Source organism: Prinia subflava, chromosome 8, assembly GCF_021018805.1.
Source record: "Prinia subflava isolate CZ2003 ecotype Zambia chromosome 8, Cam_Psub_1.2, whole genome shotgun sequence".
In the NCBI taxonomy this organism is placed as follows: domain Eukaryota; kingdom Metazoa; phylum Chordata; class Aves; order Passeriformes; family Cisticolidae; genus Prinia; species Prinia subflava.
Window position 1 is genome coordinate 11220614 of NC_086254.1, and position 18611 is coordinate 11239224.

General features: G+C 41.2%; 1 protein-coding gene across 1 annotated transcript; it reads right to left on the reverse strand.

The window, feature by feature from the left end:
- Positions 1–854: 854 nt before the first annotated feature.
- SMTNL2 (smoothelin like 2) lies at positions 855–18100 on the reverse strand. Its single transcript, XM_063403008.1, has 9 exons — positions 17324–18100; positions 11749–11839; positions 10786–11028; positions 10051–10104; positions 8449–8524; positions 6289–6459; positions 5626–5743; positions 4201–4352; positions 855–2267 (listed from the first exon to the last, which is right to left on the reverse strand). Exons 1-9 carry the CDS (start codon positions 17726–17728, stop codon positions 2141–2143), a joined length of 1437 nt encoding a protein of 478 aa, XP_063259078.1. The 5' UTR covers positions 17729–18100; the 3' UTR covers positions 855–2140.
- Positions 18101–18611: the final 511 nt, after the last annotated feature.

Consider the following 18611-nt stretch of genomic DNA (forward strand, 5'->3'; position numbering starts at 1 on the left):
ACACACAAACCATCAATAGATCAACTCAGCTTATAGTCTTCCACTTCTCTGCAAACACTTCTCTGCTGGTAAGTCCCAGGTATCTTCACAATCACCTCTCTGAAGCAGGAATACTTTAGAAAACCTGTACAAATACCTTGTGGGTAGCTGCAAAAACAAGCTAAATTACAGAAAGGATGTAGATTCACCCAGGTGAACTGGCAATAATTTTACAGTCTAAAACTTCCTTTATATAATTATATGCTATTAGGCCTAAATTGGCCAAGCACTTACCTGTGTCTTCAGCACTCATATCACACAATAAAATCATCCATGACCTCGGACTGTGAAGGAATGCGATGTATTAACCCAGTATTGACCCTCTTGTGGTAGTTATGATGGAACTTGGCTCTGCTACTCAATAAAAAGCATTCTACTGTAAGAATGTAAATAGGTGCATTGCGTGTGCCAGTTTTGGACAGATTTCTCATCATGCTTAATCCAAACTCCTCCAAAACATAAGTACAATGTGTTTATCCTTACAGTGCATTTGGTAGAGCTACAGGTGCACACTTACTCTTTAGAATTAGAGTCATTCAAGACAAAGTAAAAAACTGAAGGCAATGGCACTTACATGCTAACAAAGCAGTTGCTTCAATAACAGTTTCTTAAGTACACTTGACTAGAAAGTGAGACTGAACTAAAATGGTATTTCAAATGCAATTGAACTTACTTACTTTTTAAACTGAAATTCAGACCACACACAGAATGATGTCTGGAACAAAAAATCTTTTAAGTAAAAGCTCTGTGTTGTGTTCAGTGATTTTGCTTGGTTATCTGTCACATCATTCTAAAAAGATGCAATAAATCTGAAGAATGCTTGACACATTTTATTAAAAATGGGCATCAATACAGAACCAAATTAATCTTTCTAAATATCTACAAAAAGCACAAGGGCAGGTTAAAAACTATTCTCCAACATGAGCAGAGAACTTGTGGCTTTTACTTTCTATGAGCCTGTTCTTAGGGAAGAAATAATTTTAGAAGTTTTTTTTAGTCCAGTAAACCTGGAATAATCTAACTGTACTGTTGTTTTAATGCTAATTTAACTGAAAACTGAAACTAGTGCAAAGCTTTTGAAACTATTTCAGAACTCTCACATCTTTTGTGTATTGTTCATCTACCTCAGAATCAGCATCTGTACTGAGCAAGTTGTAAAGAGTTCACTCCTGTCCACATTGAGGAGCTGCTCTCCCCTTGAGTCCAGGTAAAAGCACATTACAGTCTTGTTTCTATTACAACTGCTCAAAGGACTTTATACCTTGCTAGCTCCTGCCTTTCCTGCGATCCTAAACCATGCAAGCACACGATCTCACACAAAGCACACTCCCAGCTGTCGCTATTCTTATCAAGAAATTAATCCAGGACTGCCAATAGAGGCTTTAGCAAGCCTCTCAGCAAATACCACTAGATTTGACCCTTACAGATAAAGGCCATTATGTAACACAGTAATCTGTCACCATACTCATCAGATCAGAGGTTACGCTCTCTTTATGATTTAAGAGAACAAAACAATGCCTGTTTGATCTCTGTGTGCGTATCCTGGAGTGGAGGAGTAGGGTTGGAGGAGAGGCATTATTGCTCTAGTGGTTGAGTACTCTAGGCTATTATTTGCTAAACAGAATTTTCCTTGTCCACCTGCTATTTCTTTTGTACTGTGCTCAACAGAGAAGTGAAACTGAAGGTGCTATCTTCTGGAGTTTTACCTGCATTTTAAGATGGAACACCTTCATAGTAGACTCACTGCATAATATTGTCTCCAGCCTCACAGACATAGGAGAAACAAATTTGCTTCCTGTCATCTTTAAACATAAAAATCATAAAAATTCAATCTACTACTAGCACCAAAACGACAGTATTTGCCTTTGCCAATGCCTTTTTGTCTTTTTCAAACCTATTTCTGTATTACTGACATAGTGATGTGATCAACACTTCAGGGCACTGCTCAGCAATACTTAAGTCAGCCAGCCAGCCACACAGCTGAATGTAAGCAAAGGGACAGTAAAAAGCAAGAAATAATACTGTGTTCCATTTGCAAAATGTCACTCTTCCCATTGGCATGCTGTAATTGACCCTTCTGGCTGGAGAGGTGTCAATAGTTTTATTCAAAACGTCGTAGATGACTGTACAGGGACTGGACATAGGTGAAGACGCACATGGGATCTGGCTTGTGACCCATCACCATCATATCTTCCACTTCTATCAGACGGTCACAGTGAGCCATTTTCCTATATTAACAATAAAGCAGATACAGCAAATCAAGAGTTACATAACTGCATCCAAGATTCATTTGATGCTCTGACTTGAGCATCACTGACACATTTAAGAAATCCTGAGGTTTATCAGCAGCATTTCATTTCACACTGACTTGAGCAGAGTCAGGCTGGACATTGTTATTTTTATGACCATGGAATATTCCTGTTCTTTCTCTCTCGGTTTATACTGGGATCTGATCTAAAGCCCTGGAGGGGTGGTGCTTTTTTCACTATCATTCACATTCCTTATATCTGTAGCATGCAGTACTCTGCCCGTGTCTCAGGTTTTGGTTAATATACAAGGAATTCCAAAAGAATGGAAAAACTCAGAAAGAGGTGAGATGTGCTGATGAAGTTCCATGTGGCTGTGAATTGTTTGTTCTACCACCCCCATGTCTTCAAGATGTGAGTGATCTGGACCAGCAGAAAGGAACAGATCTGCAGAGGCTTAAGATGAAAAATCACAAGGGCAGGAACCAATTTTATCAGCACAGCTAGTACTGGGGTGAGCAGCAAAAACTGAGAAAATAGCCTTTACTGGCACTTGAATAAATCAGTTTAAAGGCAATCATAGCTATGAATAGTAATTTCTGTAGATACTTCTCACCTAATGTTTCTTAGTGTTGTGTTGGTGGTGCCTTTTGTTCTCCCCTAAACTTACTGTTTACATAAACTGATGTAGAAGAACACTGCAGCTTTCCTTTGAGAGTTATAGATAGTTTTCTGGAGATCAAACACTTAAAAGTATCACAGAATCTCCTTCAATTCATGGACAAGCAACAATTTTTTTTATATATACATATATGTGTACTTATAAATATACTTGTAATTTCCAAATTAAATCCTTTGCTAGAGGCTGTAATGAGGAGAAACAACATTATGTGAAGAAATTTGAAAGGTTTTTTATGAATGGCCAATGGCAAATCCAGTTCTTTAAGGTACCGCATTAGCCATGTATTCATACCACCTGTTATTATTTGGAAAAAGTGTACCAAACCGAGCTGCATACCACATGGAAAGGTCTTACCATAAGAATCATGTTGCTAACAGCTAAAAAAAGTTACTATTTCTGACTGGCAAGTTCACATTCATAATTATTTTAACAAACAAGTTAGCATTTAATTGCCTGCTATTCAGCATAAGAAAGAATCTGGATAATGTGACTGAGGGTATTAGCTCTGTCTTCAGAAATGCAGTTACCTGGTTGAGATACTGAGAAGCTCTCAGCCTTGATATCTGCTTACACTGAATTCAGCTTCATTCTTTTTCAAACAAAGAAATGTACAGTCAGAGGTGAAGTCTCCCACATGTTCTATGCATCTTCTCTGCAGAGCTTTATTATCTTTTTCGGCATGATACATGCAAGCAAGTAATACTGATGCCTTAAGTTCTAGCTTTCATATTATCCAGATTCTGTACTACACTAGTCACTCTGAACTTCACATAAAGTGTTAGCAACTTCTCCTCACAGTTTAGTTAGACAAAACAATCCTTTTCCAGCCCAAGAACCAAGGACACCATTGCAACTTCAGGCCCCACAAGTATAAACAACAGTAAATTGAGGAGAGCAAACTGGGAGGATGTGCCTTCATAACCTGAAGCTGTAGCTGGTCAATTAATGTAATGGACCAAAATGTAAATGGACCAAAACTTACAAAAGTGTGAAAACATGTCATCCATCTTGGATGTAGCCTTGGCCAGGCTCTTGTACTGCCCAAGGTGTATCCTTTGAAGGCCTTTTTAATAAATACCTACTTTATTCCTTAAACATTGTCTAGCCTCTGTTCTAGGTAGCCTCTCAAGGCATCAATACAGAGTCAAAAAGAAAAAGAATTAAACTCTCCACTGCTGCTCAGGTGCATTAGACTTGAACTGGAAGCACTTCACAAAGAGCTAATGTACTCACTCAGCTGTTGTGAAGGCCAGCTCAAAGTTCTGCTTGCGATTAGCTGGGTCAAGCTTATTATAATCAAAAGCTTCAGGAAAGAAAGAATGCACAAGAGCACAGAATGCCATCCCATCATTCCAGCTTGAGGAGAAGTTCTGAAGATCAATGTGCTGTCATGATGAAAAAAATACACATGTTAATGCAGCACAGATGAACAAATAAGAGCAGCTGCTTCTGTTCAGTGCAGTTTCCTATTCTTCTTTCCCACCAGCAAGAGCACAGGCTTTATTTTTTCCTTCCCATCTTTGTATATCCATTTCATTGTTGACATTCTGGGAAAAAAAAATGGAACACTCAGCAATAAAAGCTTTTTGCCTGAAATACCCAGATGCAAAGCCAACACATAGTCAAGGTCCCTGATCCAAAGCCCACTGAAAATACTGTGAAGAATCTCATCAATGCACCAGCTAAGTATCTGTGGAAACTAGGATACTGCTTATATATAACCATATCATCCTATGGAGGATTTAAAATTGAAGAACAGTTTAATTTGTGGCTGTGAATAACACTAGATGAAGACTATGCTTGCTCGCTTTGCCCAATTCAATATCTGTTTATACATAGATAGGTAGAAATTCAGGCCAAATCATACCTGCTGCACAACCCGATTCTTAAAACAAATTCTTATTGATACTTTCAAATGCCACAGTGAAAAGAAACGTATTTGTGCTCTTGTCTCATGCTGCTTTCCCATCATATGAAATTCAAGCCCTAGTTTTCTGGTAAGCAATTAACCGTACATTTAATTAGTTCTTCTTATACTATAACGTATAGTTTAGCAATAATTATGCACATTTAGTAACATTGAAAAACATACTACACACACACAAAAAATCTGTATTTCTTTGACAACTGCAGTTTAAGGCCAGGTAAAATGAATAAAATCTTAATTGCTGCATTCTTTTAGTTACACTGATGCTACCTCATAAAAATTTACTCACAGTGTGATTCAAACCCAATCATTTACTACAAACTCATTCGACAAATACTAACAGAGTACTTTGGTCTGCATGTAGCAAAATGACCATAGTCTCCATGTATTCAGAACTTCTCATGTATAATGTGAATGCAAAAATTACAGCCTCCAACTAAGAAAAATAAATCAGAATGTATACTGAAATTTATATCCATAAGCACAAAAAGGTAGGCTTTCAGAAAAACACTAATGCATTGCTTTAACAGACACACAGAAGCTAATTCACGCAACCACTGTCTTGAAGTGCTGCCTATGCAAATCATGTTTGTGGTACCCACACAAAAACTGATGACCTATAGGAAGTTAACTCATTCTCTGGCCTATTTTACATTCACCTTTTGAGCATGGAATTTAGCAAACTCTCCTGAAAAAAAAGGAGAGAGATGAAAGCGCTAGCATATCTTCACCTTGTATCCTATGGTTTTTGAGCGACACCAGTCTAACAGAATTTGCTTGATGCTGCTAGCACTGGCAACGCCAAAACTCAGCGACCTCTTCAGTTTAACTCTGGATTCTCCTTTTCCTCTGTAAAAGTAACAGAGACCAGATTAAATTAAACTCTAGAAAAACTTAAACCTACTTGTCAGGAACATCTATGGAACTTTGCCCAGGTCAGCCCCTGTCCAGGTTATATTTGAGAAATACGTTGCTGGTCCTGCAAGAAAAACTGATTTTTATTAAACTAAAGCCATAATTCCAAGCCCTCTTTTATTTAAATCATACTCTCATCAAGAAGCATCCATACTTCTGATCTTCCATGAACAGCAACAGAAAGTCACTCTATTTGCAGTCTCCTATAATGATGGAGAAGGCAGCTTTCACAGAACTCTTTCCTGATAAAAAGCACCTGCTGCTTCAGCTGAACATCCCCAAAGTCAGAGAAATCTGTATCTGTGAATTTCCAAGGCTTGATCTGTAAAGTCAGTGAAACTTTAAGTGACCTCATATTGTCCCTTAGCTCCAAATCCAGCACTGAGAGAGTTCTCCCACCCAGCTGTACTCTGCTGGTAATAACTGACAAATTATTTTCCAATTAACAAACCATTCTGGAGACAATGACTGTGACGTACTTTTCATCATCACGTTCGAGTTTCTCAAAAAGCGCTTTTCTGGCCTGCGTTCCTGCAGTCCGTGGGAGAGTCTGAGACCGCACCAATTCTCGCCTCCTTTCAACTTGGCGATGTACAGTAGGAGGAGGTGAGTGAGAGCTGGGGGTCACATCACAGTAACTGTCAACGGCACTGGAGAAACATAACATGACAAGTATGCGCTAAACAAAAGAGTAACTCTCTGCAGTGACAAGTGTCAGCATAAAGGTTCAACTGTTGTCTCTAAACCTCTCAAAAGATCAATTTCGAGCGGACCTCATGAGTCAAAAGCAATTTTAATAAAAGTAAACTTCATATTGACACAAGACAGCACTTAAGTGTAGAAGCCCCTAAGGTACTGTTACAAATAAGATGTAGCTTGATAAGGCACAAGCACTTTGTAGCACTGAGCAGAACAACAAGTAAAAACCTTCAAGAAAAAAAAGAAGACCAAAAAAAGAGTTGAGGCCACACAGGAGCACTAAATCCCTTCGATTTCCAACTCCAGAGTTCCTGGAGGCTGTGATGTTTTAAAAATGAAACTTGAAGAGTAATTCAGGAAGTACTTTTGAAATTTTTACTTATAGTACACAGAATTCTGAGCTTCTGTCAGCATTGCTTTACTAACTGCAAGCTGCTAATTTGATTGAGAAATATAGGATTATATTCTAATTTTTGTTTGTTTGAGCCACATATTGCTTCATCAGCATTAATGAAGTAAGCCAAACATTGCATTTGGAAATATTCCCTATCACAGAGATGGGGTAACAGGTAAAGAACAATGACATCAGTGTCACACATTAATGGGTTACAGATGGAGGTCAAGTATGACACCAAGTTCACTAGGGTGGTCAGCGCATCGTGACTCAAATACCTAAGTGCTGATATTGGAACCACCTCAGAAGAAATGTAATACCTACTTTGGAATTGTTTTCAAGGCAGATACAAGCCTAGTTTAAGAGATTTAAACTTTCTCCCATTTTTTTCTTGATGGATATTTTGCATGCTGAGGATGTCTGGATATGCCAGGAATAACTGTGATACCATGTAATCCTCTACTAAGCAACTGCAATTCTGAGTTAAAGAATGTATAGTAGTCCTCAGCAAGGCATGTATCTACAAATTAAACTCTAGGCTAGACAAACTAAGGATATTGGATGGCAATCATATGCTGGTTTCCAAAAAGAAGCCCAAACTACCAATTTCAACACAGAGAACTATTTTAAAAACTGATTTCAAGGGACCTGACAACTTCCTCCTCCTAACAAAAATCCACCACTATCTGGCACTGAAAATCTTACTGATTAAGACTAAAGCAATGTGGAAATTCACGGTTAGGTGTACTTGAAACTGCTCTATAAAATTTTGTCCTTTCTCGTCTGTTTTCACCTAGCCCAGAGGAAGCCTCACAGCCTTTAATGGGCTTAAAATACAGCACCAGTGACTCATTTGTTCTTCAGTGCACTGGTGGGGCAGCATAAAGAAACCTCTCTCCAAAAAAGAGCCAAATATGCTAAGGCTATCCAAAGCTGTAATCACAGGTGTGATGTCGACGTACAGCCTATTAGATGTCTCGTGAAAATAAAGGTGCGAGGATTAACCAGGATATGGCCCTGATATAGGAATCAGAGGAACAAAAGAGCAAGTCATGCAGGGGGTATAGAGGGAATGAATGGTCCTCAAACTAGACATATAGCATGGTATGTACAGCATGTTGCTGATTTCCCATGGGAAGTACAATCAATAAATAACCTGGTATGTTTCACCTGAGAACATTCAGGATATGTATATAAGCACCACTGTATTGAATAAAAATTACTATGTACAGTACATCACTAGGGATGGTTTTAGTACAGACAGTATGATTATTCCAGTAGTTATTGATTGGTTATTCCCTAGAAGTAGAAGTGTGGTTAAGAGGAATATGCCTATTTACATGTTGATGGATATAGTACATACATTAAATGAACTAACTATGTTAATGTAAGAGATTATGGGGCAAATTGATTAATATATAATTAGACATCCAATGCCTAAAATACAGCATCTTGGACCCACTTGTTTTCCAAGTCAGCAGAATATCTGTCCCTTGATTCTATATTGACCACAATGGCCTAACAAAATGTCATGAAAAATGCATACCTTTCACCAGTTTTGGCTCCACTACGCAGCCCGTAGTTCACAGTTGAGACAGACTTGGTGACAGAAGTAGCATTCTCTATATAAAAACAGAAAAGATGCATTAGTGCAGAAACTTTCCTCAAATGCTTTCCTGATGGATAGACACACATTGATTTTTAGTCACCACACTGTAAAGCTGCAGGCCTCCAACTTCCATATGAGCTAACAAGCTGGGGAAAGATTTTCCCCAGTGGTATGATTCCTCTGTAAAATTGTTGGGTAGCAGTGAAGAGAGTGTAAGTGTACCAGAAAGGACTCTGAGAGGATGTCTTTGATAAACTGCACTTGGAAGTTCAGGTCACTTCAGGCCCTTATGCAAATCTCAGAGGAGGGCGCACTGCCACTGACATTTCAGTTAAAGGAAAAAGTGGTGCTCGCAAAAGTCATTCTAGCAGACAAGCCCTGGGGAGTTTAATGTAATTGAATGCATAATTTAAATTATCTAATTTCTACCAGGAAGACATTTTAGTTTGTAAAGTAGAAGAGATTTGAAGTTGCAAATGTTGCTTAAAACCAATTCTGCAGCTTCTTCCCTCCACCCCTGAGGTTCTATCTTTCGTGCTTTGCCTCTTGGGGCTCAGTTCTGGACTCCAGCTATGCTCTATAACTGCAAAATAGTGGAGCATCTCATCCAGTTTTAACATTCTAAAGCCAAAACTTGCTGCATAAACCAGCAACTAATTTCTTGAATGCTCCTTCTGTACACGAAGGACTGGCATCTTAGAAGCAATCCAACCTGATCACTGTCTAAATCACCCTCTGAAAATGCAGAATTCTCCCCTCTTCTTCTAGAAGTTATCCAGATCAACTACACTTGTCATGTAAAACACACTGGTAGATGCCAACACACAGGTGTGACAAATTTGTGACCACTAACAATTGCCAGATATCTATGCAAATCTTAGATGTTTTCAGATGAGGAGGAGTGTGATCCTTATTCTGGGAGGGCTACGTATTTTGCTAAATACACTGACACTTGTGACCACCATGAAATGCCAGTACGTTGTGCAGACAGTAACAACTTGGTGACAGCAATCAGAGGTACTTTTGGAGAGAGCTCAACTCATCTATTTCAACTGAAATCAGAAATCCTTAAAGCATTTTGTCCTTTGCCACATTCATATTACAAAGGAGACTCCTAAGACTTCTATCTTGCTCAAAGTAATTTGCTTCAATATAGATGGATGGGCACACCACTTTCCAACTGCCATTACCTTGTGTACAGTCACAGTTTTCACTTGATCAGCTGAAATCTTCACTTCTCAAGCTGTCTGCCAGCCACACTTTTCTGGCATCTATGGTTTCCACTGCACAGATTGCCTAACAGTACACACATACATCACTGTGCAAATAGCAGTAAGTACCCCTCACTTTGAACTGATTGAGAATCTGATGAAGCAGAACAAGTGTTCATGATTCTATGAGTCTACATACAGACTTGTTAGCAATATTAGTATTACCGTGTACCTACAAATCAATACATGCTCAGATCCGAATCCCCCAAAGAGCATGGAATCACTCTCAATTTTTGTTGCATAAGGGCATGCAGATAGAAACACTCACCTCCAGTGGCAGATAAATCCATTGTTCTCATTGTTATTGAATTCCGGTCCTTCACTGTATCAGCACAAAAAAAGACAAAGGAAATGTTCGCTACATTCTCAGCTTTAGTAAGATAAAAATTGAAATAATCCATCCACAAATAATCCCTATCTCTTGCTAGCAATCCCATCTGGTAGCCTTCCATAATTTTTGACCCATATATATAGTCCAATTTGTGAGTATCACAGCCAAGGATGAATGGCTTCAATGTGAAATTTTTTTGTTAAACTTAGCTTCAATATAACTAAGATTCTGCAATCACTGACGTATGTATATGTGTCAGACTGCTGTCCGTGATTCCTTCCTCCAGATGACTATTGGAACCTGTAAGCCAAATATCTGCCTAACTTCTCACAGGGCCTCCAGCCTCAAAGCACTAAAAAATGTCTACAAATTTTATTAAAAGAGCTTGACGTGTTTAAGAGATTTAGTAACTTCCTGAATTCAGTAACTGCTGTAAGATATGCTTCACTAAAAACTCAACTATGTTAGGCACAAAAATTCTCCACAGATGTGGCATTATGGCTGAAAGCTCCAGCTAAGACCCACAGTATTCCAAATTGGAGTGTCCCACAGTAGGAGATTTAGCCATAGCAGCAAGGTTTCATAATTACCACTAGGTCACAGGACAATACTCATAGCACCAGTTGAAGAAAGGAAACGGGATGCAGCTTCAGCAAGTTATTTTTCATTTACCTGTCTGGTTAGAAGATTTTACTCCCATTGCATTTGTGCCCTTGCCCTGTCCCAGCAGGCAAGAAGATGTATTAGTTGTTCCTGTTGGACGGATGTTCTCTCCTGAAAACTTCTCAGATGTCCTGGTTACTGCAGTAACAGGAAGGTGGGGCATCTGTAAGGTGACCGCAGGGGCATGGGCTTCGGGGGAAGAAGATCCTGACATCTGAAAACAGGTCAGTTCACGGGCGACTTTTGCCTGACCTGAATAAAAAACGGGAGAGAGGAAGGAAATTTGTTTGCAGACTTGTAGCAAAGTTAGAAACACATGCCCATGCAACAACTTTATTTTACAAGTCATTCAACTTCCTCCCCTGTGAAACATTGGACCATTTATGTAGCAGAAACAGCCCTAGTGCAAGTGATCCTAGTGGCCATCACATTTACTCTACATGAATCTCAGCAGGAACACTGTCTTCAGATCATTAATATACTAGCATTTGCATTTGGTAAGCTTCTCTTCCTCTGCGCAGCCCTCACTCCCAATCTCCTGCCCTGGTTAAGGAAGCAGCATTTTTGTTCTTTTCATGGTTTTATGAAACACTGTATGACTTTTGCAAAAGTGGAGATGGTAAATCCTTCCTCCACTGAAGGATGATGGAAGTGGATGGGTGACTTGAAAGATGTTTTGGGATGCAAGACTACAATGTCACCCAACATAGCAGGCCTTATCACTCATGTCTCAAGTTAATGCAGCAGGAATAGCCTCTAATTTATGAAACACCACAGGTACATGCTTAACAGTAAAGCCAAATTTTAAAAGTCAAATTCCTAATTATAAAATAAAGTGTTGGTGCCACAGGCCAATATCCATCCTGAAACTATAGCAGATTCTAACCCTTCCCAAATGTGAGACCTGCTCTATGACTGACAAGATCAGGTATTTTACAAGCAGTGCTACCTCATTTCATGCCCTGTTCCTACCTGATGATGAAGATTGATGCCCATTTTCAATGATGGAAGAACTAAAAACTCTTCTAAACTCAGGTTTCTGGTGGTCATCCAGGTCTACGCTCTGTCAGAACAGACAACAGACATGACAACTAAATTTCAAACAGCAGCGAAAGTGAGAAGAATATCCAGAAACACCTGCCAAGAACAGGTCTTCCTCCTGCAAGTGCCCTCAAAATAAGAAGGGAACAATTACCTTACCCCAGGAGCCAAGCCTGCAAACGAAGCACTGGCAATGCATAACTTAAATCAATCAAACTTGTCCTTAACAGACCCCAAGCACCTAGGAGGTGTTATCTTTTATTAAAGTTATCACCATCCACTGTGGTGGTGATAAACAGAAGACTTCATGTAACAGTGGAAAAATTAATTGAGATTGCATGGAATATTGCTCTGCATTTTTTTCTATTTGCTGTGGAATGAAATTACACTATGAAAACATATTGTAGAAGCATTACAAAGTAAATGCAATCCTAAAACATTACATATTATATTATAATCTGTAACTTCTGTAAGGGTAGCTTTCTTCTGGGAAAAGCATAAATTCTCCTCATAATATCTGTCAATATAATTCCAGAAAAATCAGTCAGGAATTTTTTCATGGGTTTAGTGGAAGGCTGGGGTTTTGTTTTTTTGGGTTTTGTTTGTTTGACTGGGTTTTTTGAGGGGATAAAGCAGCATGTTAAACCATAAGAAACTATGTGATTTTTGGCTGCATAACTAAAGGAAGAAGAAACTGCTTCACAGATATATGATTACTGCAGTTAAGTTTCCAAGAAGCAGCAGCTTCAAGTAGTAGAGAGAAATTCCCCAACACATAGTTCACAAAAGTTTCATTGATTGCATAGTTGCATCCAGATGTTTTAACTTCTGGGAAAAAACAAAACAAAGCAATTATTTGGAAATTTCTGTATTTATCAAGAAAATGGTACTGTGTGTGAATACATTCAGTTATCACTAGCTGCCAGGATTGAGAGAATTACAACAAATACTAATTATAGAAACCACGCAGAACCAGGGGTTCAGAACTTTTATTGCTGCATTTAGTGCAATTGAGATCCCAGTCAACAATTATTGCCCATATCCAGAACCGAAATGTAAAGCATAGCTAAATCAGCTCCCTAGAATATACCCTAACATCCTAACATCTAACTGATATACAGTTAGTACTGTTTAGCCATTATGACCTTAATGTGAAGAATGCCTGTACAGGCTGTAAACATCGATCTACTTTTATAAGCTGGGAGGTGTGGGTGAGTAAAACTGTCAAATGACATGGGCATTGCAAAGGTCATGTAGCATTCTGAACATTGAGCTGGCTTTCTAATGCAATGACAAGTGCTGCATTACCTTATTTCATGCAAACCTGACTGCTACAGTTTGGCTAACAGTGCCAAAGAAGAAACTGATACCAGGCTGGAGGATGGGGAAGAAGGCCCATGTGCTGACAGAACAGTGGGATCAGATTCTGTTGTGCATTTAGTGGTGTCAGGCTGAAGTACTTTCAAAATCCACTTTGGAGATGCCAAGCTTCTGACAAACCCATGTGTTTAGCAATACCACTTGGATTATAAATAGCAGAGGGATAACTACATATATCTGTACTTCATAATAAGAAGTACTCATTTGTACAACTCTTGTGATAACAACATAATGAAGAACGGGTGAAGCTGAAGAAAAGAAAGTTAACACTAATATTTTGGATGCCTTATCCAAGCTTGCTTGTAGAACTAATCTCTCTGTAGCTCAGAGGTCTTCATGTAATGGATGGTGATAACACTTTTTCATAATTGCAGGGCTGCTGGAATTCCTTCTTTGCTGCAAAGAAGTTACACTTTGGAAATTCATAACCGGAAGCTGCAATTATTGCAAACCAGTCGTGAAAATTCAACGCATGCAGAAAAGGTAAGCACCACATCACAAGATTGAAAACAAAAGAAATATAATTGTTATCTCCTTGCTAAACCTCTAAGGTGCATGCCTGTTACGTCTTCAAGATTTTGTCTGCAACAAGGTCGAATTCTAGAAGAATGACAGACACAAATGATATTACTCTCTCTCAAATGAGAGATTTCAGTGATTCAGTCTCTTTCATAAAGCCACCAGCTACCACAAGGGTCACAGTACAAATCACTGGCTCTAGAAATGCTGTTTATCTAGGAGAAGTACATCCCCTTCTTCTTACATGACAGGTGAAATTGATGCTTCACTTTGCTAAACAGTAATATTGCCACTGACTGCCACAAAGGCAAGACTCCACACTCTGTTCCTTGCATATATAGAGAAAACTGATACATCCGATACTGGGAACAATGAAATTTTAAGGAAATGCAAATGAGCCTGCTAGACACCAGCAAGAAGTGCACCACATTTACCCCTTAATTCTACTACTAGAAAGCCATTGTCCACCAGACAATACAAGTGTTCTCTGTCTGTAACCGATGCTGCAACGTGAAGAAAATGCCTTGAACACCATATAAGAGCACTAGAAAAGCTGTTGCACTAAAGAAAAACAATAGAACCTTTTTTGAAGCAAGCCTGGATATAAATGGATAGGAGGCAACAATTCTCCCTCAGCAGCTCCAGCAGGTGCCTGTGACTATGTCACAGTGAATTAAAACAAAACAAACAACAAAAATAATCTAGATAAGGATCAAGGCAACCTTGAAATGTCACCATTCTGAAAGGATACTTGCAGGGAGTATAAGAAATAATAAAGAAGTTAAACCAAGAGGCTTCCTTTATCAAACACAGGAGTTGAAATAGTTTAGAAACAGAGTATGTAATGCCAGGCAATTGCCAGATCACATAATCTCCCCGTCATTATAGAACCATAGAATGGTTTGGGTCAGAAGGGATAGTAAAGATCATCTTGTTTCAACCCCTTGCCATGTGCAGGGATTTCATGCATTAGACCAGGTTGCTCAGGAGCCCATCCAACCTGGCCTTAAACACTGACAGGGATGGGACATCCACAATTTCCCTGGGCAACCTGTGCTTCACTACCCTCTGAACGAACAGTTTCTTCCCAACATCTAATCTAAATGCGTACTCTTTCAGTTTAAAACCATTGCCCCTTGTCCTATTGCTATCTGCCTGTACCAAAACAAGTCCCTCACCCTCTTTTTTGTAAGCCCCCTAAAGTATTTGAAGGCTGCAACGAAGTCTTCCTGAAGCCTTCTCTTCTCCAGGCTGAACAACCCCAGCTCTCTCAGTCCATCTTTGCTGGAAATATGTAGGTCATTATGTACATCCAAGTCATGTCCTATGCAGTAACATGTCCTGTGTTACTCCCACACTAACTGCTGGGTGCCACCAGGTCACCAGGGAGCCAATGGGTAATACTTGTTTAGACCTTCATAGGTGGTTATAGCCAGCTGTTTATCGCTCTGCAGCTTTGACCACTGCAGACAGATTCTCTGCAGCCATCTGTCCAAGTTACACAGAAACTCTTCTGAGAGTTTTAAAACAGAACACCCTTAAGGTACTTTTAGTCCTCTCTCTTAGCAAAGGCATCATGCTCAATCACAAAAACTACGGAAATATCATAACTTATAAAGCTCCTGCCAAAATGTAAAATCAGATCAACAAAAAAAGATCAAAACTCTTCCTTTGTAAATGCTCAGTAGCGCAGGTATGGCTCCAGGATCCAGATCATTGAAACTAATTCATCAAATATCCCCTATTTTCCACTTTTGTGAAAGCAGTTCTCAAGATTCTGGCCTGGTTAAGAGGGCCAAGTTGAAGTCTAGTATCAAACTAACAGAAAGACTCGCCTCTGAATCAGAATGGCTAATGGCTATTTAAAATTTCACCTAAATGAGCATTTAGACTGCTGTATACCAGCTTTCAAGGACATCATAGCAGAAATTGCCCAGATTAGAAATAAATGGAGATTTGTGTCCTTACTTCTGAACTGTGCTTGGAACTCTTTGGATTCATTTTTTTTCCCCAATGAAATATAATCTAGCAATATTAGAAAATAATGGTTCAGATACCAAAGATGCTCAGAATCTCTGGTATCCAATTAATGCTGCATCGACCACACAATAAAAAGGAACTCAACCAATAAATCTTTTAAGGAGCAAAAGAGCACATCTTGATTTGCTATTTCCAGGTCACTATTATTTGCTTCTCATATTTCACACTTAGAGAAGTATTTACTAAGACTAGAAGTGTCACCAGTTTTCTCATAGGTACTCGTGAAAACATATGCAGTACCATTTATGGTATTCTGTTTCAAATGCTTCAGTCGTATCACAAGAAACTGGAATCAACTGAAGGAACTGTGTTCATTACAGAGAATCTGGGTGACCGGCACAGCAACCAAGGCTTGCTCTTTCACCATTTGTGGGCAGCCACATCAGAACCTGACCCACAAATTCATGTTTTCACAAATTTGGTGTGTATAGCTGTAGCTGTACCTCCCATAGTTCTCAGTACTGAAATACCTTTTTTGGTCAGCTCTGCTAACTTGGGAACTTCTCCAACCTAAATTGTTGGGAGGGTGCTGAAGAACGAGCAGCACTTAAGTGATCTTCCCTGAACCCTCAAAGCAAAGGAGGAAAGTTCTCATCCAAACAAAAGCTCACACTGTGCTTTAAAGCGGACTGATACCTAAAGCTGGATATTGCCATAACATTGATGCAAGACTCTTCATAGACTGTGAAGTACACACCACAATGTAGACAGTGGTGATGGAGCGGGTGAAATGGAATGAGTGACCACAATCCCTTGTCCCTTCCGTATCACTCAGCTTACTTCTATTCTTTGCAATACAGGCAAGTGTGGATAGCTCCGCAGAACAAAAAGAAAGCAGTCTGGAAATTGTACAGATGCTGCTTACCGTTCTCACATGGGGGAAAAGTTGGCAGTTGCTACAATGTATCAAACAGCAGCTTTACCTTTTCATTTGCCCAGAGGTCGGAAGCCCAGTGCTCCCATTCACAGGTCAGTAGGAATGAAGAAGACTGGAATGCAATACAGACTCTACTCATTCCCACCAATTCGAGTGAATTTAATTTCCAAGCTTTTATTTTTTAACCCCAAGCCTGGACAGACCACAGACCAGTTTTTTAAGCTTCAACAGTCTCAAAAAACCCTTCAAGACACGCTAAACCAAGAGGATGTGAAACAGGCTCATCTGTGAAAGCCAAGTCTCTGGTACTGCAGTTTTACGTGACCAAATCACAGTGTATTGTCTGGTAGCGATCTCCTGGCATCAGGGATAGCACAGGAGCTCTCAACTCTTCTAGCAGAGACAGACACAGAAAAGGGAATACACAAAACATCTAAGATGAGCTTTCCACTAATTGGGGTTTCTATGCGCCAAGTTACAATGCTCTGTTACACTGCAGGAAGTTTTATCACGGAGAGGAATGAATGACTACGTTTGTGCAAGTTTAGGTATCACTGACCCCGCGCCGCAAAAGAAGAACCCCGTGTCCTTAAACATTACCCCGTGCCAACGCAGTCTGGCAAACAGCCGTGAAGCGTCCGTTCATGCATGCCCTTGGCCCTCCCTCCTGCCGACTCCCAGGCCGCTTACTTGGCTCCGGCCAGCGACCGCTAGCTTGGCACGACTGGAGAATGCGCCGTCGGCCGAATCTTGCCCCGGCGAGCCGGGCCCCACGGCCTGAAGGCTCTCCGCCGCCTCATTCACCCAGTCCTGCGGCAGCCCCGCCGATCGGCCCAGGGCCTCCACCTGCCGAGACAGGCGCTCCAGCTGTACCCGCAGGCGCAGGTTCTCCTGCTGCAGCTCAGAGACAGCGTGTGCCAGGGGGCTGGCGAGGCGCAGCACCTCCTCCACCTGCCGGCCTACTCCCTGCTTGAACAGCTGGATGTCCACATGGATGTCCCGGACGGCGCCCCGCAGGGTCTCCTCATAGCGTCCCAGGCCGTCGCAGACAGTCTGCGCCTCCCGGCTGTTCAGATCCTCGATCTCGCCGGCCATGGTGTCCGCGGACCGCAGGCTGCGCAGGCAGGGACGCAGGGGTTCGGGAGCGGCTAGCGGCGGAAGCCTGATCGTCTCCCCGCTCGCCGCCCCCTCTCCTCTTTGAGAGCTCCCTGTGCCTCCCGGTGGCCCCTAGCCCGGCCCTAAGCCTGGCCCCCGGCGCCGCCGCGCACGGCCTGTTCTCCTGGGGCGCAGGAGCTCGGCGGGGCGCGGCGCCGCCGCCCAGAAGCAGCGCGGATACTTCGGCTGCTCGATCTGCTCCGCTCGGCGTACACTCCTTCGGAGGGGGAGATGGAATTTCGGGAGGCAATGGTGGAACAAGCAGGGAGAAGGGGCGGCGCCACGGGCTCGTTCACAGCTGCCCAGGGACTTTAGGGCCGGGTGGGATGGGCTGCGGGCGGGGCCGCGGGAACGAGACGGCACGAAGAGGGCGGCAGCGCCGGTGTGGGTGAAGGAAGAAGTGGGAGCCGTGGGTCGGGAAGGAATAGGCGAGAGACAGAACTAGGCGAGGAGGGGTTAGTACCAGATGCTTCCCGAGTTGCTTGGACGATGACGATGTGAAAGTAAGCACAGATTGTCTCTTTCGCGGGAAACACGGAGGCAGAGGGAGAAGAGAACGGTCTTTGAGGGCATAGAGACAGAAATGCATGCACTTACGCCCTTAGACAAACTGCCAAGTTTCTGCGCTTTCATGGGCAGAAATTTATAACCAGCATGTTCACACTTAAACGTTTCTCACAGTAGGCTGCAATTCAATGGGCATTAGTATTGAGCTACCAAGTCATCCAGCAGATCCAATCTGTGTGGATGGAGGATGAAACATTTCTTTCAAACTAGCCAGAGCCACGATGCAGAATGCCTTCAGGCATATTCTTTACTTCAG

Coding starts and splice junctions, on each gene's coding strand:
- SMTNL2 (XM_063403008.1), bottom strand. CDS start 17,728: ATGGCCGGCGAGATCGAGGATCTGAACAGCCGGGAGGCGCAGACTGTC. Junction 11,029..11,748: donor GCATCAATCTTCATCATCAG/GTAGGAACAGGG, acceptor TTTTTTATTCAG/GTCAGGCAAAAGTCGCCCGT. Junction 6,460..8,448: donor GGAGCCAAAACTGGTGAAAG/GTATGCATTTTT, acceptor ATGTTTCTCCAG/TGCCGTTGACAGTTACTGTG.